Source organism: Schistocerca americana, chromosome 1, assembly GCF_021461395.2.
Source record: "Schistocerca americana isolate TAMUIC-IGC-003095 chromosome 1, iqSchAmer2.1, whole genome shotgun sequence".
In the NCBI taxonomy this organism is placed as follows: Eukaryota; Metazoa; Arthropoda; class Insecta; order Orthoptera; family Acrididae; genus Schistocerca; species Schistocerca americana.
Window position 1 is genome coordinate 821,637,953 of NC_060119.1, and position 27,504 is coordinate 821,665,456.

Here is a 27,504-nt window from a genome sequence, read left to right on the forward strand (position 1 = left end):
CTACTTGTCGCATACCAAATGACTCAAGCACACGTTTCACACAGATCCCAAACGGCCTTGTTGCTCGATGAATGACTAGAGAGAGGCATTCCATAGCTGAACGAGCAACAATAAGGTATGCTGGTGAACTGGGAGCAGCGAGTCACTTACACATATTTGCCTCACTGTTGAGGTGCAGAGTCATGCATCAGCGGGAAGAATTTTGGCTGGCAGTGATAGACAATGAGCTTTTATAGTCCACAACGTGGCCGTGACGTATCTCCTTCCAGCTACGCAGACGTGACGAAGTCCTTCTCACTCGTCTTCGCATTGGACTGTGCCCTATGACGCATGGTTTCTTGCTCCAACGAGAGGACTCTCCAATGTGTGCGCCACATTTCACTGGACTGTCTTTTGTTTTCAAACAAGTGGGCAGCCGTTCATTTGTCGACCTTTCTGTCCTCTATTTTAAATGTCAGTGACCCGAATGTAGTACGTCTTTTAAGGTTTGTGCAATATTGGAAATTTTAGGGCGATGTTTTTAATTTGTTATGTCAGGGTAGCTTGTTCATCCGTGTTCTTTGTAAGTGATCAGCCATATATTCCTCTGTATCTATTGATTCACTTTTGTTTTAATTGTTGTAGAATATTGGACCATTTTTAGCGTTTACATGACGTGCACTAGCGTAGTTGTGTGGGTGGTCGTGGATGAGATTCGAAGGAAGCGAGTTCCGCCTTATCTAAAATAGCTTTCTATTTCTTTTATCGCATTTTCTACGTCTTAAGCAATTAGTTTCTACTACTTTTCGTATGAGAGCTGATAACCTCGTCCTTGAGCGCCTCTGACCCTCAAACACGCACGCACACACACACACACACACACACACACACACACACACACACACACACACACACTATCTCGGAAGGGGAAGAAATGTTTATTTTTAGAATTAGTCATGTAGATATCGTACGATTCAAGACTGTCTGTTCCAATGTCCGGCGAAATTATTTGCATCTCCAAAGCGTCACGAGGGTGAAAATGTCATACCGTACTGTCGGCTAGGAGACACTGAAGGGTATGCTGTGCCACCTAGTTGTACAGGTTTCCTTTCTTCCTGCATAATATCACTTTTATATTGTGAAGTGCCAAGTATTGTGTTTTAACTGAGAACATGTGACAATATTGACGGTGGTTCGTTGGCGGGAAGGCTCTGTCGGCGCTTTACGAAATACTCGTAAGTTTTACAGAACCTCATCGACGGCGGTGTACACGTAGCGGATCATTTCTTGTTGACTTGCCGTTTATGAGCTATACGCATGAATGGTGTCGATTGCTCGTCATACATAAAGTGCCGTAGCCAAGGCGTAGTTACTTGTTCCGTTCCTAAGCTATGTGCTTTAACAGCTACTATTTATGTGTGATGTTCTATATCCAGTTTGAACTACGTATTGTTTGAAGTCAATGACATGATCACGTTTTACGGTGACGCGAGGCAACTTATACGTGTTATGCACAAATGAGGCCTACTTTACGTGAGCCTGTTATTTTAACCGTCAGAAGACAATAGGGAGTATGTCCCTGCTTTTGAATCTCATCAAGAAAGTCATTCCGTGGATATTTGCGGTAAAATGGTTGTTAATCATTTTCTGCTAGCCGTAAATCAGCTATCATACGTGAAAGGGGTCAATATGTCATGTGTTTCTGTACACCATACATACAGGATTTCTGGATAAAACTCTGTTCGCTGTGCGCGACAGCCTCTAGTTCCAACACGATGGAGCCCCAGAATATTTCAGTATTGATACTCGAGGACGAGTAACTGTCGACTTGTCGATTTAGTAGATCGAATGCAGGACGATATTAAACATTAACAAAAGGTAGACGCCCCGCTAAACCAGCAGGACAGGCCAAGTAGTAGGAATTGCGGAAGGGGGCCAGAATAAGTGGCTGTCAGTTACACTCCAAACGTAACACTTTATTTAGTTACTTCTAAGTTTGACTATCGATAGTAAACGTCTTTAATTCTAAAACGGCTGAAGGCCCATGAATTAAATACAACTGCTATAAATATTTTTTTTTTTTTTTTTTTTTTTGGGACAGAAGGCTCTGGGCTTAAACCTTAAATAGTATTTAAGGCCAAGCGATGTAAGACTTGACTAGTCAGATGGATTAAGTTTTTTAAAAGCGGCTGAAGGCCGATAAATTTAAAACAATATAACTACAATAACCTTTCAATAGGCAGAAGGCCCAAGCTTTATGACCAATAAGAAATCTTACTCCAAAACGGCTGAAGGCCTTTGTTAAAAAAGGCCCAAAGCTTTTAACCTTAAATAGTATTCAAGCTCATGTGATCTAAGACTTGATAAGTACAAAATTTTAAAACGGCTGAGGGCCCATCATTTTAAGAACAATACAACTACAATAAATTTTCAACAGGCAGAAGGCCCACAGCTTTATCTTGAAAGTATGTAATACTTGATAAGTAAGAACCTTAAAACTTAAAGCGGCTGAAGGCCTATGCTTTAAAACAATACAATAAATTTTCGACAGGCAGAAAGCCCACAGCTTTATCTTCCAAAAGGTAATACTTGATAAGTAAGATCCTTAAAACCTAGAGCGGCTGAAGGCCGATGCTTTAAAACAATACATTTTCAACAGGCAGAAGGCCCAAACTTTATCTTCAGACAATGTAAGACTTGCCCAATTTAGAAGAACCTACTTTTAAAACGGCTGAAGGCCTTTGATTTTTAAAACACGATTACAAGCATACAAATTCCAACCATCGGCTATGAGCCATTAAAACTACACAATTAAACGCCAACAAGAAAGGCAGTATAGGCAACGGCGCTCAGAAGTTTCCAGGGGGCTCGGTCTGCCCTTAAAATCTTAACGTTCTCTTAGGTGAGACGAGAAGTCGGCCCAACTATACTCGATCCGCCGGAAGCACAACCAAGAGACAGTCAGGGACCCACCGACAAGACGACTTGCTAACCACCGACCAGTATACGAGAATTCCAAAGCCAAAACGTTACAGACATAGCCGCCCACAACCAAAATTCATTAAGCTGTCAAAAACTACACACCATGTTGGACAGAGACAACAGGTGAGGAGAGGACAGTCTGAATTTACGTCAGCGACCAGGGCAGGTAACCGGAACACTAATGGCCACAAGGCATAAAATTCCGCTGGTGCACTTGAATTTCAAACCGACAGATATAGTTAATTCCACCACATAGCTCCCAGGAATACCGCCAACAGCGAACCACCAACCAAGGGGACACCGTGAACAGACGTGGCTTCGGTAATTAAATCACCACTCAACTTTCATGTCCTGGGTCGGTGAGCCACGAACCTCGTAGCACTTGAAACAGCCCCCACATGCTCCGACACTACATAGAGACCGCGAGCGGGCCCGGCCGACTGCGCCGTGCGGAGACTTGCTTGCTGATCCGCTCCAACCGACCGACTGGCTGCACACCGCCAAGCCAGAACTATAAACACCAGACCAAAGATGGTATACGGTGCAAATATCGATACACACCGCTACTGTGACACGTAGAAAGAGGAAGAACCACGACATAACCGCAATAACCGCGGGAAACCAAACACATAGTAACAGCCAAGCTTACGCATAAGCAGGGATCAGCACGGCTCAAAAGTATATTGAAGATTAAATATTGGAATGTACCTTTGAATTTGTACTTGTAACAGAAACCAAATTATTCAAAGCCTTCGCTTGCTATGCTTGTCTTGTCATTGACTAGAGAAATGGTACTTCTTACTCGCGGGAAGATACCTACTCTGGGTCTTCTACACAGCTGACATGAAACCACCTCTGCCAGTCCACCTCCTTCAGTAGGCCTACGCTGATGCCACCGCTTTCTTTGTACTCTATCCTACACTCCAGAAATCCCAACGATCCCTCCAAATCCACCTTAATCAGTTTACATCCTGATGTAACCAATGGCTCCTCAGATCAACCCTTCCAAAACGCAGGCAATAATCTTCACCACTGGCACCTTCCGTCTCCATGACATCTGCTTTTCTGTTTACTGCCGTTCTATACAGCTAACTAATACACTAAAATATCTTGGACTAACAATCGACCAGCAGCTAACATGAAAACTTCACCTACTAATCATCCAACAGAAAGCCCACTATACACTAAAACCACTAACTGGCCGAATTCGGGGAACGCACCCCTCCACTGTCCTCCATACCTGCAAAACCTTGATCCGATCCGTCCTCTGCTATGCGGATGTCTGATGGCTCTCTGCCCCACTCAAGTTCTAAAAGTCCCTGCAGGTCCTGGAACACCATGCAATCCGCCTCACTTTCCCAATCGTTTTGCCTCCTCCCACAAGGACCCTTTACCAACTCATCAAATTCACACTTCACCTCACTCACATTGAACACCTCCAAAAACCTATACCATCCGCAAAATCAACTCCATTAATCCTATAGGTTTCCCTCCGCTTTCTAATCCATATATGCTTCCAAGCCCTTATCAGCACATCCCACCAACCCTACACCTACACATCTTCAATATACTCTTCCAAAGGAACTTCAGCCAATCTACCCCTCCCAGATTGTGAACTTCCCTACATTTACCAATTCTACCAGCTACTGTGTAAGTCCACCCAAACCATCCCACATCATCAGGGCAACCTCCACGTCCCACGTTTCCTTAGCCTCCTTTTCTCCCTGTCTATCTTTCTTTCCTCACCCCCCTTTCGCTGTCAAGTATTAATCTCACCAATAACCCCCTATACGCCACCCTGCCTTCTATGCCAACAGCCACTCCTACCCTATCGAGAGTATGCATCAGTCCTCCATCGTTATACCACCACATTCCTGCTCTCCTCACCGGACAAGCGTTTCCCCTTCAACAACAAACTTCCTATCTCAGGGTTGGTCCTTCTAGTTTTAATACCCAGAAATTGCATCTTTTAAATATCAGTGTTTTGGCATCATGCTTTAAATTTGCTCTTATTGTGTTTAGTTTTACCATTTATTATTAACGTTTGTAACTACAAGTGCTATAAGTTATGTTTCTTGTATATATAAAAACTTCCATTTTATTTTCTCCATTAAAAAGTTTGAAATTCATTGTGGATATCTCACCATCCTGTTTCTTGTTTCTCTTTTCATTTAGTTTTCTCTGTCATTTGGCTAAAGAGCGGGTTGTCTGTGCCGCTAACAACGCTTCTTCGCCCATAGAGGATGAAGGAGCATGCTGATAATATAAGCGCGGTTAATAAACATCTGTATTACAAAAGTAGGAAAAATGCGTTGCATTTGGTTTGGCTACGCCGAGGGCCACATATAACCTGAATACCTCCTGCTTAAATTTTTTCCTAAGTTCATATCTTTGCTTTGATTTATTTAAATTTAACACAAAACAAGAGAAACTTATTTCCTAATAATCGTCAAATCTGGATTACGCTGATGCTCGATTGACTGGTTCCATTTTGAAAACAGGAAAGCATTTCTTTACAATGTTGCTCTCCGTATGTTCCTGAAGTTTTTCTCTGCCTCGTGATGACTGGGTGTTGTGTGATGTCCTTAGGTTAGTTAGGTTTAAGTAGTTCTAAGTTCTAGGGGACTGATGACCGTAGATGTTAAGCCCCTTAGTGCTCAGAGCCATGTGAACCATTTTTCTCATCGGCCTTCAGTTTACTCCCAATAAAATATGTATTGTAGGCTAAGGAAAAATAAAGGGATTAAGAACTGGCGGGAAGAATAGTGATAGACAGCTGGGGTCAAAATCTGTAGCAGTGTCCCAGAGGAATGAAAACCCAGTCATAGAATATAATGAAATAAAGTGAGGGATTGAAATAAAGTTGGCAATGGCAAAGAAACGGTTTGCCGCGAAAGAGGTAGACAGTGTTCGTGGCTAAGAAAATAAACTTCCTATAATTAACTGTATAGAGCAAAGTTAGGAGATAAAATATGAAATACGTCTAGATGGAGAAGAAGGAGAAAGAAATCTGAGAAAAAAGAAACTAGAAAAAAGCGTATAACTGAAATATACCGTGAACCAAGAAGAGTTACTTAATTTAGTAGTAGTGATAATCGCGTAAAACAAGAATGAAATGAAATGTGCCTGTGGCTACGGCCTCCCATCAAGTAGGCTCATCGCCTGGTGCAAGTCTTTTCAATTAACGCCAGTTTCTTTTTTTTTTTTCAGTCGAACCTTCCTGGCGCCCAAAGGGAGGGTTCGCGGCAAGGGAGGCAGGGATCGGAACCCGAAGCCTGGCCATCATGTCCTCTCCCTCCCTCAGGAACCAAAGAAAGCGTAGAGAACATAGAGAAGAGATACAAAGCACATCAATGAAACAAGCTTTTTCTTATTTTTTCGAGGGAGTGGGAATTCGCTACATTTGGTGCGAATCGACGCACAGTTTTTCTGAGAAGGACATTTCAATGACCAGAGAATAAGCGGTACTAAGAGTGGAAAACGGGTGGATCAACTTCTCATTGGAACACCCCCAAATGGCGTGGGTTAAGAAAGACACTACAAAAATAAAATTGAGAAAAATTGTCTGTATTTGGGACTGCGGCCAACTGCAAAATTTCGTTCATCAAGGAAGTGTTAAAATCAAGGACATTTTTCTCGCCGTCAGCAACATGTAGTGAACTGCGTGTCCACAAACCCACTTGATGACGGAGTTTATCTTCGATTGTGGGTAGTAGTAAATCGAGTCCGGAAAGAGTAGCAGACAGAGAAATATCTTATGAGGAGTCGTACAGGTAATTAAGCCCAGGATCTGTCGCACCAATAAGCAGACCGCTATCATTGATCCGTACACCAGCCGATGTTCGTCCAAGTGCAGAACATCAAAGCCGACACACAACGGGGTGTCTGCAAGGTGAATCCCGTGATGGCGCAACCAGCGTACTTGCCTCCCTTTAACCGTAAGGTACCATGCACACTGGACGTCAGTGGTAAGGTAAGGAACGCACGCCGATCGCCAGACGGCACGCCAGTCGACGTGGGGTTACATCCCCTCAACCACATTTGTTGACTTGTTCTGCTGAAGAAATCCATAGATTACCTTCGTGAACATCAAGCGCGTTAGCGGAATCGCAGTACAGACATAGCTCAATTCGAGGAAAAAAATGGCTGAGTAAATGAAGGGCAGCAGAACGTCCAAACCTGGATAGGGGCTGAGAGAGCGCGTGGTGCAAGTGCCTCCAGCAACAGGCTGGTAAGGTACGAGGGACATCGGCACGACAGCACTATTTGAGAGCTATCGAAAAGGGCTATCGCTCTGTCACGGACATTGGATTGTAGCAGCTACGTGCAATGGAGCAGCGCTGTCCTCAGGAAGCCCTGCACCTATAGCCATAGCGCATGATTTGCGGAAGCTAAGGCAACAACCAGAAGCTTCGCTGCTGGGTTCGTCGCTGCTACGAAGAACGAGGACGAGATCGTCCGCATAAGCAGTGCAGCAAAATACGTGACCACCGAGAGACAGAGGGTAGCGCAGATGTTATTGTCATCTCCCAAAGAGGTCTGATCAGGAAAAACCACTTACCGGCCTGTCAAAAGCTGTGCAGCCAATAGCCAGGTAAAATCTTTATGTCGCTATTGAGCAACGTCAAGGGGCGATAACCGCAAATCCGCGATGTGCCCTGAGGCTCGTGGACGAAAATGAGGAGACCATTGAGGAAACCATCTGAGATCTGCGCGGCGGGTGAAATAAGGTGCCGACAAATTTCCGCCACACCGGTGCCAGTAGGGGACAAAAACCTGTAGTGGGAGGCCGTCAGGGCTGGGTGACTTCTTCGTAGAATCTGCCTGGACAGCATCGTGGATTTCGTCCTCTGTGACGTTGGAAAGCATCCCCAGGAACCGAGCCAAAGGAAAGTTGGGAATCCGACATAATGGTGACAGGGTGGTGACATTGTGGAGAATACAGTGTAACCTAATGTGTCTGAAGGGCAGATCCTATATCACGTTGGGGTATCTAAGCGCCACCCATCATCAGACGTAAGAACATAAATCAAATTCCTTTAACTGTGGCGCTATTCGGCTATCACTTTGTACATAGATGGACACTCCTGCGCTAACCCGTTGAGTGTACTGGCCCTGACAACAGCTCCTTCAATGTGACGTCGAGCGAGGGCAGTGAGCTGACCCTTGGCACGATTCACCTTCGCCTGATGCTTTGGCAGATGCGGTATCATAGTACACTCCTGTAGAATGTAAAGTAAGAATCCTGGGTTCGTTACCGCCACTCGGCAACCTTCCTTCCATAACCAATCAAGACTTTGCGGAGGGTGGATTTTGTACAGAGGACCCACCGTGACAAGATTGACAGGTATGCATCGCACTGTTGACGACAGGTCGTCCATGTGGTCTCGATGAGTTGCCACTAGTTGGGTGAAGTAAAGTGGACTGTATTCAGTTTCTGTGGTCCCCAGTCATGCTGTGCCCATTAGTGGCAGAGACTGATGGCACAGACATAGTCGTCATGGTCAGAGAACACAGCCTGCAACCTCACCAACAATATTGTAGAAGATTGAGGGGACTGGAAGAACGGCTAGTGAAGTGCATAAACCCTGGACAATCACCAGCAACTTGTTCCCAAGAGTCCACAAGGTTGAGATGCTGGACTACAGCTGCTAGCACCACACATGGCGAGTGTTACAGTAGTTGGTCTTGGGGGCACCTAGGTGGAGTTGAAGTCGCCTCCCACAATGAAGGCATCCTGCTGACCTAGCTGAGAGGTGACTACTTCGGAGAGGAAAGTGTAATGTTCGCAGCGGCGACCCAAACCAGATGGCGCATAGACGCTGATGATCCTGATGCCACTAAATGCACGAGCCATAACTCTGGCATCCAGGAGATAGGCAACTGCATCAGCGAGGATACCATCACATAAGAGGATCGCCACCCCACTACCGGTAGGGGAAGGATGGGATATGTCCGCTGTAAAGCCATCAGGAGCATAAAAAGTTGCAACATGCACTTCCTGAAGGAGGACAATGTCTACATCTGCAGCAGACAGAATTTCATGGAGTAAAGCCAGCGTATGGCGCGCACGAATGATTTTGACACTAACTGTGGCTGTGAAATAAGTCTGAAAAGCTACCATCGCCAGATCGTCAGGCAATGCAAACATGGAGAAGTACAGGGAGCTCGCCGTTAGGCTCCCATTGAATGGCACATCGCTGTGACTGGGAGGGAGGCGATCCCACTGAGGGGGTTCCATCACCCTGTACATCTTCAGAACTTCCATCCTCAGCATTGATGTCGTCCACCGAGGAGACAGATATCTTACCAGGCCATTTCAGTGGAACGCTATCAGAGGTGGGCCCATAGGTAGTGTCAGATACAAGAAGGGGGACAGCCACATCAGGCGCAGATAGGGGGAGGTCGATGCCCATAGGTGAACGATGACTGGAGATGGAGAGAGACATCACAGCAGCTGATGCCAGTGCATCGGAGGACAGCGCTTTATGTGTAGGAGCGTCATTATCCTGTGTACACATCCGTTGGGGGCAGTCATCAGAAGACGTTCAGCGCTGCCTCTTTTTTCCCATGCTTCCTGACATGTTGTTCCATGTCAGATGGCGGACGGCTGTCATCCGATAGACGACAGAAGAGCGGATGTCAGTACAGCTCCATGATCAACAACCATTGGATCAAGCAGATGCGTCTGCTGACAACCATCGTCCAATGGTACTGCCTCCAATGACAGTGTAGGAGAAACATGCAAAACGCCCTTCGCGTCATCGAAAGGAGTCGACTGATTCAGAGTGGGAGCAGCACGAGGCCACACCATGGACATTTAAGACAGAGGTAACACAGTGGGCGCCGCAGGGAGAGCGACATCTGCAATCGGCGTATGAACAAGTCTGTGTCAGAGACAATCCAGACGGACATGGCCTTGCTGGCCATAAACTGAACAAGTGGGAGACATTCCAGACGGACATGGCCTTGCTGGCCATAAACTGAACAAGTGGGAGACATTCCAGACGGACATGGCCTTGCTGGCCATAAACTGAAAAAGTGGGAGACATTCCAGACGGACATGGCTTTGCTGGCCATAAACTGAACAAGTGCACAGTTGGCTATTGTACATGTCGACAGCCTTGAAGTCGGCAATATCCAAGTCAGAAGGCGTGTATTTCCTAAGTTCAGTTCTTATCTGACAGAAAACATTATGGACATGGTAGGTTTCGGACGCCTTCCACGTTTCTGCAGCGTGACTGACGATGTTGCCGTTAGGTTTAAAGGCAGCCATCACAACGCCCAATGGCGCCTCAAACAAGAGTTCGAAAATCTTCAACGTTCAGATGCCAAAACCAGCATGATCAACTATGACATCCCCTATATGGCCGTCAGAGCATGAGAACTTGAGATCGTTAGCATGACACAGCACAACGTCAGCGCACATCTCTTCATTCGTCATCTTGATGTACACAGTGGTACTAAGGATCGAAATATGATCCGAGAAAATTCGATCCATATAAACCATTCCACTTTGAACACTTTTGGTTGTTCATGATCCAAAGGGAAAGTTAATTTTATCGTGGCTTGGCGATAGAAAAATGCCATAATTGTCGATAAATCGGATCCGAAGACAGGTGCTAATCGGAAGTAAACAAACGCATTTTAGCTCGCAACGGGTGAGATGTTACCAAGACGTGTTCATCAGGCCACTGCCGAAGTCAGACTGACACTTCGGCGACTTGCATGTCAATGAGGATGAAGGATACCAATTTCCTGAGCAGAAAAGATCGCCGATCCGGCCGGGAATCGAACCCAGGCCTCTCACGTGATATCCTGCCAAGCTGACCACTCAGCTATGGAGGTGGGCAGGACAAGAATTACAAGGAAAGAGATGGCATTTGATACTGTAAATAAAGAATATGAAGAATTTTGCACAAGATAAAAAGAAATCTGTCTTATGAAAGTTAAAAGGCTGATGACTAAACAAATTACCAATTACGAGTACTTTAATACCAGATAAAAACGAAGGTAGAACTGTTTATTGTCATCAGCAGACTGATGAATAAGAAAATTGGCTTGTTAGTAGATAAGGTGCCGAATTGAAACCTTTTGTATGGCAGCAATCAATTTATGCTTATAATGTGCAGCATGAAGAACATTTGTCGCTTGTAGCGTCTTCGATTTATTGACAGCAGCACATTTTGTCAGTTGGCGTGAAAGCATAGTAGTTCTTTGTGTGTCGATTCATATATTACCATAAAATCTAAGTGCACTGACCCATTTCTTTTCCAATTTGAGAAAACTTATATCCACAATCCACTCCATCGTCCTGCAAAATATTTTTGTTTCCACGCGGTTATCATCTGCTTCAAAGTCTGTGTACCCATTTGTCTTTCAGTAGTCTAGTGCTTATACCTTACATTTTTATGCTAGTACATGCTCCCAATTAGAGTTACACCACGCCCTTAATACACTGATAAACCAGAACGTGATGACGATCCACTTAATAGTGTGTTCGTCCAGCTTTGATAAGCAACAGAGCAGTGATTCCGCATGACATAGGTTCGATGTGTTCTCGGTACGTTTATGCACAGGTCCCGCAGTGCACGTAAAATACGGACCGATCATTTGTAGGCGCAAAGCTGGGGTCCAATAGCATTCACCTGTGCCACATTGTGTTCAGAACAAGCGAATTTGGTGGCCAAGACGTAAACATGAGTTCAATATCGTGTTCCTCAAATCACTGTAGCACTATTCTGACATTGCAACACGGATAGTTATTCTGCTGGAAGTTCGCCGATGAGGAAGGCATGAAACATGAAGGGATTAAGGCCGTCAGCAATAATTTTCACCTACTCGACAGATGTTTTGCCTTCGATTACTACGACAGGTCCAGTGGAAGCACAGATGAACCTTCCCCATCGCAGAAATCCGTCTCCGCCGGCGTGCATCGTGGGACGGTGCAAGTCTCGAGCAGAGCTCTCGTGAATGACAGCGTATCTGGACACGACCAGCGACCTAGTGTAACATCATCTGACCACTGATCCAAGATCCAGTATTGATGATCCAATGCCAACTGAAGTCGTAACTAACGATGTCGTTGCGTGAACGTGGGAACATTTAGGGGTCTCATGCTGCACAGCTCCATGTTCAATAATGTGCGCTGGACGGTGTGGTACGAAACACAAGACACTTGTGCCTGCTACAGCTTGTACTCTGCCGTCAGATCTTCCATAAATTGCTACCTATCCTGATTCACAGAGCTGCAAGCCTCTGACCTCCACGTCCTATGATAAGACATAAACATGCAACAACCTATCGCTTCCTCGTAGTTTTGATGTCCATCAGCTATTTTTCATAGATGCTCACGACTGTAGTACGTTAACAGCCGACCAGCTTCGCCATTTCCGACATAATGGTTCGCTGATGCCGGGCATAACAATCTGACCAATGTCAAGCTTGCTTGTGTCAGCGGATTTCCCCAATTGAGGCTCGTATAGTCGCTAGAATGATTCCTCATTTGGCTCTGCATTGCTTAAGTACTTTCCTTACCGCGTCATGTACCCTCAACGCCACCAGATAGCATTCAGTGGTCATAATGTTTTGGTTCATTAGTGTATGGTCTAACCGATTAGATCAATCGTATAACAGCGAAACCAAAGTTCTACACTTAGTGGGCGAATGCGTCCTGGAACCTCATGAAACAGGCTCGGTATGACGCTAGGCTGTGCTTCCAAGGATACGAGCTTACTCGTAATTTATAAAAATAAACAATGTGAATTTTCCCGAATGAGAGGACGGGGTTAATTGAGTGATTTCTAGCGATAGGTGGTTGTTAGAACTTACAAGTTCAGTTACTCCGTCAGAGAAGTTTCAATGAGCTACACGCTCAGAAAACCACCATTGCTGATGTTACAGCGAAATAAAAAGTTCAGGAAAATACTGAAACCAATCGTAACTCTGACAGGTCTAATAACTTCCCGGAACCGCCGCTAGCTGTTTCCTTTTGTACAAACCAAACAGCAGATCCCCTTCTCAACTACTGCTGACTTCCTTGCAGGTCCACCTACTGAGATCAGTGGCGTAAAATTTCGTCGACAATCGACAGTACTCGGATTTCATTGTCGTACTGCCTCCAGAGGCCATTGGCCGAAAGGACAAGAAAAAAACGCTGCAGTCAACGACAAATTGGTTTTCCGAAGGAGAACCGAGTCAAAAGATGTGATAGTGCGTCATGACCATTCGGAGGTGTGTCGAATGATGTTAATTTCACTTTATTGTGTTAATACTGAAATTCGACAGAGATGGTGTAATGGTTACTTTTCGACGATTGCAAATTATACGCAAGCTTATATAAAAATCGTTTTACACAATAGCATGATTCCACATTGTAACTGAAATTTGAAATCGGCTCTATTTTATTTGTGCATGATGATGATTGTGTCCGTAAAGCATGGGCATTGCAACGTGCTTTGAATAAATGTGGTTGATTCATTAGATTGGCATGGTGCTGATCACCTGAGAATATCTGTGAAATCACTGGAGAAGTAAGTACCTATAGGAAGACGTAAATAAATGTGAACGAGCAGGAAAAAGAAGCCCGTAATGTTCTAATACGGTATTAGTGGTGTGGTGCTTGGCACAGCTACGTCGATTAAGTATCTAGGAGTAGTGGTGGAAGGCGATATGATATGAAACAAGCACCTACGCCGATAATACGAAAGGCGAATGGTCGACTGCAGTTATTGGGAGAGTTCTAGGAAAGTTAACTCGTCTATAAAAGAGACTACGTGTAGAACAGTAGTGCGATTTATTCTTGAATACCACTCTTGTGTTTAAGGGTCAGCTAGGATTAAAAGAAGACATCGAAGTAATTCAGAGACATGCTGCTAGATTTATTACTACAGGTTCGATCAACATATGAGTATTACAGAGATACTTCGTGAACTCACCTGGAAATCTCTGGAGGAAGACGACATTCTTTGGCGGAACATTATTGAGAAAAATTAGGGAACCGGTATTTGAAGCTGACTATAGAACGATTCTATTGCCAGCGACGTACATTTCGCGTAAGGACCACAAAGATAAGAGAAATTAGAGCTCGTACGGAAGCATTTTTCCCTCGATTTAAGAGCGGAACAGAAAAGTAAATGACTGTTGTTGTTGTGGCCTTCAGTCCTGAGACTGGTTTGATGCAGCTCTCCATGCTACTCTATCCTGTGCAAGCTTCTTCATCTCCCAGTACCTACTGCAGCCTACATCCTTCTGAATCTGCTTAGTGTATTCATCTCTTGGTCTCCCTCTACGATTTCTACCCTCCACGCTGCCCTCCAATACTAAATTGGTGATCCCTCGATGTCTCAGAACATGTCCTACCAACCGATCCCTTCTTCTAGTCAAGTTGTGCCACAAGCTCCTCTTCTCCCCAATTCTATTCAATACCTCCTCATTAGTTATGTGATCTACCCATCTAATCTTCAGGATTCTTCTGTAGCACCACATTTCGAAAGCTTCTATTCTCTTCTTGTCCAAACTATTTATCGTCCATGTTTCACTTCCATACATGGCTACACTCCATACAAATACTCTCAGAAATGACTTCCTGACACTTAAATCTATACTCGATGTTAACAAATTTCTCTTCTTCAGAAACGCTTTCCTTGCCATTGCCAGTCTATATTTTATATCCTCTCTACTTCGACCATCATCAGTTATTTTGCTCCCCAAATAACAAAACTCCTTTACTACTTTAAGTGTCTCATTTCCTAATTTAACTCCCTCAGCATCACCCGACTTAATTCGACTACATTCCATTATCCTTGTTTTGCTTTTGTTGATGTTCATTTTATACCCTACTTTCAGGACACTGCCCATTCCGTTCAACTGCTCTTCCAAGTCCTTTGCTGTCTCTGACAGAGTTACAATGTCATCGGCGAACCTCAAAGTTTTTATTTCTTCTCCATGGATTTTAATACATACTCCGAACTTTTCTTTTGTTTCCTTTATTGCTCAATATACAGATTGAATAACGTCGGGGATAGGCTACACCCCTGTCTCACTCCCTTCCCAACCACTGCTTCCCTTTCATACCCCTCGACTTTAATAACTGCCATCTGCTTTCTGTACAAATTGTAAATAGCCTTTCGCTCCCTGTGTTTTACCCCTGCCACCTTCAGAATTTGAAAGAGAGTATTCCAATCAACATTCTCAAAAGCTTTCTCTAAGTCTACAAATGCTAGAAACGTAGGTTTGCCCTTCCTTAATCTTTCTTCTAAGATAAGTTGTAGGGTCAGTATTGCCTCACGTGTTCCAACATTTCTGCGGAATCCAAACTGATCTTCCCCAAGGTCGGCTTCTATCAGTTTTTCCATTCGTCTGTAAAGAATTGGTGTTTGTATTTTGCAGCTGTGACTTATTAAACTGATAGTTCGGTAATTTTCACATCTGTCAACACCTGCTTTCTTTGGGATTGGAATTATTATATTCTTTTTGAAGTCTGAGGGTATTTCGCCTGTCTCATAAATCTTGCTCACCAGATGGTAGAGTTTTGTCAGGACTGGATCTCCCAAGGCTGTGAGTAGTTCTAATGGAATGTTGTCTACTCCGGGGGCCTTGTTTCGACTCAGGAGTAAATGACTAGTAATGGTATAAGGTAACCTCCCCCATGCGCCATACGATGGCTTGATATGTATGTGTGTTGATGTTGGCGTAGATAAAACAGAACGTCTGTCGCAATGAGTTAATACATAAACCCGTCGTCAACTTCGTACCGTACTTTAGGAAGAATGGACACGATTTCCGTCCTCAGTGCACCAAAACTTTGTGGAAAGCCTTCTTCGAAAATCGAACGCATTAATAGCAGCAGAAACAGGTCCTACGTACTATTAGGCAGATAACTGGACTCAGTTTATGGGCATACTATTGGCCACTAAGTGCAATTCCCGTTTGGTCATTTGACGGTGTGTTCAGCATCTAGGTTGAATGGCCTTTCTAGTGGTCGATGCATATGTTAAATGAAAGGAATCAAGTATTTCTACTCTGCTCATTTTTTAATTATGGGTCAACTGCGTCACTTAATGAAACAGACACCTTATATCTTCATCTTTACCCGGAGTGTCTCTGCTCCTCGTCGTGTGTTGCATTTTTATCTGATGTTTAGAAAGGTATTTTTAATTTCATTTTTGCAGTATGAAATCAGCACCAACAAAAACTGTTCATCGGGTGTTTCATGCCAATTCCAGTGTAAACAGAAGACATGTGTTCTCACTTAAACAAAATTTAGCTCAAAATGTAATTTTATGTACCCAATCGATATAACATGCTAAATTTAGTTTCAGGCATATTTATATTGGGGATATCTGTGGACGGTAACAGCAGTACGCGAACAACAATCAATACATGCAGTAGAAATTAAATAACGTCCCTATATGAAGATAAACGATTCTTCGGTATACTTCCATAGTCAATATGCAGCGCTCTAGCAGCGAAAGTTTGAGCAGTAGTTAAGACAGTGAACTAGTATTCAGCTGAGGTAGAGTCCACATTCCCGTCCTGCCACACTGATTTGAGGTTTTCATGGTTTTCCTGACCACCTGGCGACTAACGCTAGGACGTTCAAAATGTTCAAGTGTATGTGAATTCCTATGGGACCAGATTGCTGAGGTCATCGGTCCCTAGACTTACACACTACTTAAATCAACTTATGCTATGAACAACACACACACCCATGCCCGAAGGAGGACTCGAACCTCCGGCGAGAGGGGCGGAGCAAGCAGTTCCAGGGCGCCTCTAACCCCGCGGCCACTCCGCGCGGCGCTACGGTGGTTTCTTATACGTGGTAACGGTCTATTTACACCTAAATCCGTGTCCAAGTTAGATGCTCCTTTTTAGAGCAGAACACAAAAGTCTCACATCACTTACTTTCTTTTCCTGTAGCAACATCAGAAGCACTGCTATTTACAGTGCCTTTGTGTACCTTTAAGTATTTGTGTAACAATATTCCATTTGACACAAATGATATGCTTCGCGTTGAAGCAGGGTTCATCTATTAACAACGTAATAAGAAGCTGAAATTACAGTTTTCCTGCAGATAATACGGTCGAGCTTAAATCAATCATCAAAAGTGACTGACTTGCATTAAAGCACCAATTGTACAATGTTTTGGGTGCCGGCACGTGGCAGTATACATAAGTGATCCATAACCGTGCAGAGAGGTCATTCACAAGTTGTGAGTCATGAGCTGTAATTTGTCAGAGACAGAAGTCTCCCCTCAGGCGCACCCTTTTACGTAGTTTGTGCGTGGCTGGTCTTACACGCTTATTGCAATTACTTTTATGTAGCATTCCCAGTAGTCTTTTGGAGCGCCACCCGATGTCCACTTCTTAACTGAAAAGCCGTTTTACAGGTTACACTACGTGAGAAACGTGCAGCATGGGTACCGGCAGAGAAAGAATAGTGCAGGCGGGTGCGAGGAGTGAGTCGAGCGATGACCAACGTGGGTAGATAGCGCATCGATTACATGCCTACAATTTGGCCCATAGTGTGGTTTGTGTTGCAAGTGTTCCATCACATAAGGATGGGCACTGCAAAATATGTGCATGGCTGTGTTTTCGTTGGACAGCTTTGTGCCTGGCATGGCCTTAGCTGCACAGTCTGCCTATGAGCGTTACAAAGGGGCTCTGGACGTCGAAAGACAAGCATTTACAGTGTTAAGTATTTGCAGAGCACACAAAAAATCGATTACAATAAATGTCATCAGGATGGCAGATTCTGCAGCCCAATACGCTGCCTGATCCCTGCGAATTTTGGAACCAAGTTTCATCCCTTTTCCAGTGCCCTCATTGATAAGCTGGGCACCAATTGAGGTGCAATGAGAACACAGCCCAGGCAAACAGTGTAGAACAGTTTTATAAAAAAGAACAAAATCCAAAATACTCAACTATTGGAAAAAACGTAATCACTACAATAGCCTGTGAAAATTAGTGATTGGCATTAGATTTATGTAAGTCCGAACTTAAATTCAATGCTGCAATCATGAAACAGTCAAAGTTTATTTTCACTCGGAAGTAGAACAAAATATCGTAGTGAAGGTCGAAGGCCAATATTAAGTTCCTGGTCGTCTCCAGTGCAAAGTTCTGGTGATGTTGAAGGCAGACATTGGCAACTGCATCGGTCGGAGGTGGCTGGTGTGGCACAGTGATGTACAGTGCGAAGATCCCGATCGAGACGCTGAATAACTGCATGTGTAGTCGACGCGTTGCCCAGAGCTCGACGGAAGATGCTGCAGACTGCTTTGCGCCGCGCTAAATACCCAGGCCATGTAGAGATACTAGAGGAAATACTTGCAATCATGGAGCCCCCAAAGTCAAACAGGCCTGTGGGGCCAGCGACTTCTGGTGGCGCTCTCTCTGCCACCTGCTGGCCTATGCAGCATGCATGATTGGAGCTCTGTCATCTGCTGATGTAGCCTTTTTGAGATTAGGCCGCTGGTATACCACTGCTCTGAGAAGAGTTGCCAGTCTGTAGGGCGTATGGCTGGTACACGGCATCCCTCTCACCCCTCAAAGGATGAGAGAATGTGGCACATTTCGATGTCTGAGGAAACTGGAGCCTCTTCCTTCACTGACCATGGAACTGCTGACCCCAGATGGGGAGGCAGATGTCCGTCGGAGTGGGTATCTGGACTGGGGTTGGACTGTTCTTGCCAGAGGTCACAGGATGTGGACCACGTAGCTGCTGTGTTTGTGCTATGGCATCCAAAGTCCAGGGAGTGGGGACATCCAACTCTGGAACAAAAGATAGCCCACTGCTTGGAGACGTCGCTGTTTTCTATGTGCGCACCTCGTTGACATGCTTCCAATAAATATAGCCAATAGTACTTTGACCATGGCCTGTCCCAATTAGTGTATGCTCACTGTCAGGGCCTACTGGCGGAAATTTTTGGAGAAAACCAACGATCAGGCATCATCTTTGATGGAACAACAGGGTCGTCAAGACTTCAGATGGGAAAACGAAGTTCATGTAGGGTGGAGGATGGAGAGTTTGGACCAGTACTGCTGTCCATGGAGATTTTCAAAGGGCTGACGCCGTCCTGAGGGGTGGAGCAAGAATACATCAAAAACACAGTGAGGGCCTCATCTAAATCATGATGGCGGTTTAACTTTGCCGAGTGTGACTTGAACGTGTTAACAAAACATTCTGCTAATTCATTGGAGGCGGAATGAAATGCGCTTGAACCGAGCAGTCGTGGGATTAACCCTGCAATTTGGCTATTCGCTCTCTGTAAGACTGTCCATGAATCACAGCTCATGACTCTCAACTCGTGAATGCGATGCTGTTGGAAGAACAAAAAGAGGTAAATTCAGAAGATGTGAACTGAGATCCATTGTCCGTATTCTTGGTTTCCTGGAGCCCTTCTATGGAGAAGATCTGTGTAAGAACCTGGATAGCCTATGCCAAGGATGTTGAAGACAACTGGAAATATGATATTGAGGACAGGCGAGAAACATAGGGGAACCTGGTTTATTTATGGTAAACCATAAATAGCAAAGGAAGGGCCCTGCATCTAAATGGAATCATGGTCAGGGTGCTGAAGCATCCGCCCAAGGAAAGTTTCTGTGAGTGAGTCATACCTGTTTGATTTGGCAGGTCTTGCGTGGTACCACCACATTGTTATTATCTGCATCGATCCCTCACCTTTATACATATTGATGGGCCAGTCTCTTCAGGAGCACAGCTGTCCAGTGGCCCTAATGTAGGAGGGACAGGATGCAGTGCTGCAAAGTGGACTTTCTTCTTGCAACAAGAGGACTATCTGAGGGTGGAGAACTCGTAGCGCCTGTGTCAGAATGCTTGGACTACTGGATGATCCAACAGTTTCCGACCAGTGAGCCGCCGTTGGTGCAACAAACAGAGTACTTCATGGATAACTGGATCCTCCAGGGAGTCACAGGCATGCAAGGGTATAGCGGCTCTGACATCTTCCGTTTCTGGGTGCATGTAGCAGCTGACCTCTGGTTCTCAATCGGATTGTGTTTCCTGTCCCAATCATAACCTGAAGGCAAAGCTGCCGCTTGTATATTGAGCTGTCGAGTGAAGTATAATGTCGTGTGAATAGCTGGGCAACTAACTTGTACTTAGAGCATAGGTCTCTTAAACATGAGTTAGTCCCTGATCGCTGAATGCTATTGGTTGAGTCATGTACTTCCACGCCCAAAGCATTCAAAAAGTCCAATCCGACAACGTTCGTAACTTCCTCAGTGTTTACCACCAAGATGCCTGCCATGAAGACACTAAAATGATACTGAATGCGAGCCATGATCTGTCATTTCACTTCGATAGTATTGTTGCTGTAGCCATGTAGACGTCATTAGTATACCTGCAGCGGAGGTGAGCCCAAATTGTGACACTTTGGTATCACAATAGTCGTGGAAGAGCCCCTATCAACATGTAACTTCACTGGGACTGCGTTGACTCCCACCATGAGCGTTAAAAGTCTATTAGATACGGGGAGCACAGTGTGGACATATCCAGAGCATAGGCGTCGAATACACACACGGCATTCCATGTGGGCGTAACCTACATTCTTCTTGAGGGAAGACTGAAAGACTTCAGCCCTGTCTCCTGTCTTGCCACAGGAAAATATGTAGCCCTGCAATAGTAAGACTGTTGCTGTGGGTGAGTGATAAAACAGTTGCCATATGAGGGTAACCATTGTGGGCAACGCACATTGTTTGAGGGCTCGCTAGCTGCAGGTGACGGCCGTGGTTTTGGTTGGGGCCGCAAACACTTACGAAGGTCGTTTAATGTTGCAGATGACTGTAGAGACTGTTCAAAAGCCCGAAAGATGGGGAGGCAAGTCCTTAACGTGGGATACTTGAGTTTGAGGAGGTTATTACCGAGGCCTTTAAACCCTGTAATTTGGCTGTTCTCATCTGTAAGATTATCCACTAATCTTGCGGCAACTAAAAATGTTATGCGGGCCACTGCAACATGCGCTTGAGCGTCGAAATATTCTGGTGGACGTGTCTTTAAACGAGCGTACGGGAGAGCATTGGAATCCACTTCAGGGTTGAGCTGATGCAGTACATGATAAATTTCCAGGCCTGCATAGGCCAAGAAGAACGTGAACTGCTATTTGTCACCTGTGATATCATAGCCAGGAAATGTTGCTACCTTCCGGCCATGTGGTTTGCCCAGGGCTCGATCTTCCTTTCATACACCTGGGAAGGTGGCTCGCCCCTCTACGTCCTTCTATCAGTGAACTGATGCAGGACAGACAAATGGACAGCTCCTGGTCAGAAGTGGTGATGGCCAATATCCTGTCCACCATTGCGTGCATGGCCTTTCACATGTTATGGAGTAGCAGCAAAACGTTGGTAGTAGCATCCGAAGGGCTGGGCATGATGGAACAAAAATATGCTGTCAAGATCTTCGCAACGCAGAAGTCACACGCAGACTGACACTGTGTATCTGGGGTGTGAACACGCATGGTGATGTTGGTTCATGGAAAAATTCCTCATCGCCACTCGCTAAGTTTTACACTGGTTGAGGCGCAAGAAAACACATTCCAGGTAAATAATGCAGATGAGTTTTATTGAAAAATATGTAAACCAAATATTCATCTCTTGAAGAAAAGTTAATCAGTACAATAGTTTGTGAAAATTTATGGTTAACGCTTAACCTACATAGGTCCAAACTTAGGATGAAGGCCATAATGAAGAAACAGTAAAAGATGAATGTCAATCAAAACAAAATAAGGTAGTAAAGGTCGACGGCTAATACTACGTTCCTGGTCGTTTCCAGTGCAAAATCCTGGTGACGGTGAAGACAGACACTGGTGGCTCTCTCAGTCGGCGGTGGCGCAGCATCGTAGGTAGCCAGGGTTCCGATCGACACTCTGATTGAAGTACTGCGGGTGCAGTCAGTGTCTGGTCCAGAGCTCGACAGGAGATGCTTCAAGCCGCTTTGCACCGTCCTAAACCTCCAGGCCACGTAGAGAAATATTTGCGATCATTTGGCCCATGGTGGGAAGCACATCCGCTGGACTAGCGAACTCTGGTGGTGCTCGTTCTGCCACCAGCTGGCCTAGCAGCTGATGTAACCTCCTAGAAGTTAGGCCGATGGTGCACCCTTGCCGATCTATAGGGCGTTCAGCCAGTATACAGCATCAGTCTATGGACAAACACCTCCTGTAATTCTGAGTTCCGACTAATGAGCTAGTTACACACAAAGAATTGCTCGAATGGTGCTCCAGAGACAGAATACTTATGATCTTTGGGAGAAGATCATTGGGAGAAAAGGAAGTGGTGAACCAGTACATTTGTTGCTAGCTAATTGATATAATTTATTACTTCATCTTCCATATTGCTGAGGAGACGGGGACGTTGTTCTATATACTAATAATACAGAGATAAAAAATGTTTTGCATCACTCAGTTCCCAGAACTCCTGAAGATAGACGTTGACTGTGGATATTGTATCACAGATACAGTCCCTTGGACTGTTCAGAAATGTCACTAAACCCACCCAAAGATTTAAACAACCATGCATGAGCAGCGCCTATTACACGGAGGGAGTCCGACAGCCGATCAGTTCCAGTCCTTCCACCGGGAAGGAAGTACACGGCTCGTGTTGTTTGTAGTTAACCATACCTAAACGGTCAACACCGCGGTTCGATCGTGTCCGCATTGTTACTTTGGCCAGAAAGGGCTCTCAACAAGAGAAGTGTCCGGGCTTCTCGGAGTAAACCAAAGCGATGTTGTTCGGACATGGAGGAGATACAGAGAGACAGGGTCGATGATATGCCTCTCTCAGGCCGCCCAGGGGCGTGGATGACCACTACCTACGGATTATGGCTCGGAGGAAGCGTGACAGCAACGCCACCATGTTGAATAATGCTTTTCGTGCTGACACAGGACACCGTATTATGACTCAAACTGTGCACAATGAGCTGCTTGATGGGCAACTTCACTCCCGCCGTACATGGCGAGGTCCATCTATGCAACCACGACATCATGGAGCGCGGTACTGATGGGCCCAACAACATGTCGAATGGACCGCTCAGGATTGGCATCACGTTTTCTTCACCGATGAGTGTCGCATATGCCATCAACTAGACAATCGGAGAAAACGTATTTGGAGGCAACCTCGTCAGGCTGAACGCCTTAGACACACTGTCCAGGGAGTGCAGCAACGCTGAGGTTCCCTACTGTTTTGGGGTACATTATGTGGGGCCGACTTACGCCGCTGGTGATCATAGCAGGCGCTGTAACAACTGTAAGATACGTGAATGCCATCCTCCGACCGATAGTGCAACCATATCGGCAGCAAATTGGCAAGGCATACGTCTTCATGGACGACAATTCGCGCCCCCATCGTGAACATCTTGTGAATGACTTCCTTCAAGATAACGACATCGCTCGACTAGAGTCGCCAGCATATTCTCCAGACACGAACCCTATCAGTCATGCTTGGGATAGATTGAAAAGGTCTGTTTATGGACGACTTGATCCAACAACCATTCTGAGGGGTCTACGCCGAATCGCCGTTGAGGAGTGGGATAATCTGGACCAACAGTGCCTTGATGAACTTGTGGATAGTATGCCACGGCGAATACAGGCATGCAGCAATGCAAGAGGACGTGCTATTGGGTATTAGAGGTACTGGTATGTACAGCATTCTGGACCACCACCTGTGAAGGTCTCGCTGTATGGTGGTACACATGGAATGTGTGGTTTTCATGAGCAATATATTGGACGGAAATGATGTTTACGTTGATCTCTGTTCGAACTTTCTGTACAGGTTCCAGAACTCTCGGAACTGAGATGATGAAAACTTTTTTTGATGTGCGTATTAAAATCTTTATTTTCCTTCAGTATCCGTCATAGTTGTGGTTGCGATACTAGTCATTTCCTTTAGTGACAAGTTTGTAACAATCACGTCCATTTTCACACCACGTCCTTAGATTTAAGTGCAATCGTACAGTTTCCACTAATGTACATGTTAGTAAGCAAATATGCGTCATTCCTCATGTATACAACATGACAAACCTAGTACGAGCATCCAATCGTATTCGGTTTACTGTGTTCTATTGGAAAGAATTCATTTTAACTCCTTATGCATACTTATTGTGCTAACTGGATTGCTGATAGTGATTTGGAACTCCCAGTGATTTCATACGATTTTTTACAACCGCCTTCCACAATGATCGATGGTTTCCAACTGTCAGTACACGTGGTCTGGCTGGTCTTACATTAGTTGTGGTTGCTTCTTCATATTTCCACTTCACAACCACATCACCTAAAAATCTACTTAGACAGCTTCAGAAGGGTTCAAATATCCGTGATGGATTTGTTACTCGGTTGACATCCAGTGGCTAGCATACATTCGAAGTCAGTCAGTTGTCCATACCGACCCATTGTGCTGTTATTGCCTCTTTACTGACGACACCATACCTCCTGCTGCCTTTTATACTGGCAGGTCCGTCTCTCGAGACATGTAGTGGGCAGTTCAGCATTACACAGAGGTGTCGGAATACTTTTGGTCAGACAGTGTATGTGACAGTTATGGCGAAGCTATAGATGATAGAGTCCAACGATTGTGCAGATACATACTTTGCAGTTGCTCAGCAATTGGTTGGCCTTAGCATGTTCTTGATGATGAAGTCATGAGAATTTCGAAATATAACGTAATAAGTGAATATAACCAAACGCAGTTGATTGGAATTAATTGAGAAAAATAGAATAAGTAGATATTCTACGTAATAACGATTTATTCAGAAACTGCCGCGCCTGCAGAATTAGGGCGGATGGAGGAAGGTGAGGGTTTAACATGCCGTTGACATAGAGGTTGTTACAGACATCACAGGACGGGAAAGAGGGAAAGAAGTCTTCCACGTCCTTTTCGATGTCATTATTCCGACATTCACCTTAAGCGTTTAGGGGAAACCGTAGGAAAGTTAAATTTGGAAGCCCCAATCATTGTGCTACGTATCCAGAATGAGATTTTCACTCTGCAGCGGAGTGTGCGCTGATATGAAACTTCCTGACAGACTCGAAGTCGGGACCTTTGCCTTTCGCGGGCAAGTGCTCTACCAACTGAGCTACCCAAGCACGACTCACGCCCCGTCCTCGCAGCTTTACTTCTGCTTTCCAAACTATACAGAAACTCTCCTGCGAACCTTGCAGAACTAGCACTCCTGAAAGAAAGGATACTGCGGAGACATGGCTTAGCCACAGCCTGGGGGATGTTTACAGAACGAGATTTTCACTCTGCATCGGAGTGTGCGCTGATATGAAACTTCCTGGCAGATTAAAAGTGTGTGCCGGACCGAGACTCGAAGTCGGGACCTTTGCTATCGCGGGCAAGTGCTCTACCAACTGAGCTACCCAAGCACGACTCACGCCCCGTCCTCACAGATTTACTTCTGCGAGTATGTCGTCTGCTACCTTCCAAGCTATACAGAAGCTCTCCTATGAACCTTGCAGAACTAGCACTCCTGAAAGAAAGATACTGCGGAGACATGGCTTAGCCACAGCCTGGAGGATGTTTCCATAATGAGAGTTTCAGTCTGCAGCGGAGTGTGCGCTGATATGAAACTTCATGGCAGATCAAAATCTGAGCTACCCAAGCACGGAAGTTTGGAAGGTAGGAGACGAGATACTGGCAGAAGTAAAGCTGTGAGGACGGGGCGTGAGTCGTGCTTGGGTAGCTCAGTTGGCAGAGGACTGGCTCACAAAAGGCAAAGATCCCGAGTTCGAGTCTTGGTCAAATGGCTCAAATGGCTCTGAGCACTATGAGACTTAACTTCTGAGGTCATCAGTCCCCTAAAACTTAGAACTACTTAAACCTAACTAAGCTAAGGACGTCACACACATCCATGCCCGAGGCAGGATTCGAACCTGCGACTGTAGCGATCGCGCAGTTGCAGACTGTAGCGTCTAGAACCGCTCGACCACACCAGCCGGCAGTCTCGGTCCGGCACACAGTTTTAATCTGCCAGGAAGTTTCATTGTGCTACGTAGCTCAGTAACTAGAGCGTCTCTCGGGGATGGGCCTGCCCATCATCCACTGAGTGCGGTGGTGGTGAGATGCAGCGGCTGTTCCGGGACCAGATAGCACGTGGCGGTCATCGCCCGAGCGCCGGTCCTCGGGCAGACGCGCGCCTTCCCGCTGCCGCTGCCCACTCGGCTGCTCCCTCTGGCACGTCGCCCCGCCGCGCCGGCTCCCGCCTGATATTTCGCCAGCACTATTTCTGCCTCAAGCCCACCGCTTCGCCAGTCGATGGGCCGCGTTATATTTACCTGATCTACCACCAGTCTCAGTGTCTGCTGCTACCGCAAACGCTTCATTCTTCCGATTTCGTGCGGTTTTTTTGGTACTGATGCGGCGCGGACTGGTAAGAAAAGGGGCATTTGGAACGAGGGACGGGGACGGAAGCTACTGCGCCGCTAGGAGATTTCCTAAGCGGCAGGTTGACAGAAACAATCGGAGCATTGCTGGCAACGCCGCTGTCCCCTGGCGAAGAGTCCGGCAATAAAAATAGCGGCCACCCGTTGTCACTCGGCCCGGTGAGAACGGTGGCGGCGCAGCCAGCAGCCGGCAGCCAGGCGAGAGCGCATGCGGTGTAATTAGGGGATCGCAGCCGAACAGCAGCAGCAGCAGCAGCAGCAGCGGCAGCTTCCGGGGGGCGGCGAGCGGCAGTGCGGATGAAGCCCCGCGGCCGATCGGAAGAGCCGCGCAGCCCGGGGGCGGCGGCCGCGGCAGTCGGCCAGCCCCGCAGCCGCCGCGACTCGTCCGCGTCGAGCCTGGGGAGCGGCGTGCGCTGCGCCTGCCAGTTCTACCAGAGCGACAGCCTGCTGCCCGAGCGCGCCGCGCAGCGCGCCGCCCTGCAGACGCACCAGCGGCCGTCCAGTAGGCCGCCGAGCCGCACCGCGGACTCGCCGACGACCTCGCCCGCAGCCACCATGCAGCGACCGCGGCCCGCCTCGGGGTGAGCTGACGCTAGCGCGCCCTCGCGCCTCTCCCCGACTGCCGCCGCTCGCCGCCCGGCTCGGTATTTCAGACGGTGGAGGGGATGCGCCTTGAGGTCGTTCACTTATCGTTAAATGTGCCAGATCGTACTACGGATCCGAGAGGACTGCATTCCCTTGACGCCAGTTGTAGGCTACTCTGGATTAACTATCGTGGTGCAGAGAGCTATTTGCCATAATTCATATGTAGCCTCCTTACAATGTCGTGAACTTTGTGGACGAACTTTCGTGGATTATTCAGAGATTGTGGCTGACTGTGTCGATGTAAGGGAACCGTCCCAACTGCGGGTAGTACGTTAGCTATTTTCGTCAGTGGAGGGGATGAGAACTGATGTCAGTCACTTATCGTTAAACGTGCTGCATCCCGCGACGGACCCGACAATATTACATTGAGATGATGCTGGATTAATTTTTGTGGTGGCGAGTGTCTTTTGCCATATAGTCGCCGTCCACAGCTCGTGGTCTCGCGGTCGCCTTCTCGCTTCCCGAGCACCGGGTCCCGAGTTCAATTCCCGACTGGGGCAGGG

General features: G+C 46.2%; 1 protein-coding gene across 4 annotated transcripts in view; it reads left to right on the forward strand.

Annotated features, from left to right (window-relative positions):
* The window catches only part of LOC124613013 (titin), a 475,930-nt gene that overhangs the window by 199,304 nt on the left and 249,122 nt on the right, over positions 1-27,504 (forward strand). For 2 of the 4 annotated variants that reach the window (XM_047141570.1, XM_047141577.1), the window contains exon 1: positions 26,302-26,937. The exons of 1 other annotated variant lie outside the window; for it this stretch is intronic. In XM_047141570.1, coding sequence (XP_046997526.1) covers positions 26,654-26,937 — 284 coding nt within the window. In that variant the 5' untranslated portion in view covers positions 26,302-26,653. Of the gene's footprint in view, positions 1-26,289; positions 26,938-27,504 lie in introns of those variants that run through there. One more of the 4 variants, XM_047141596.1, reaches the window with a different exon arrangement.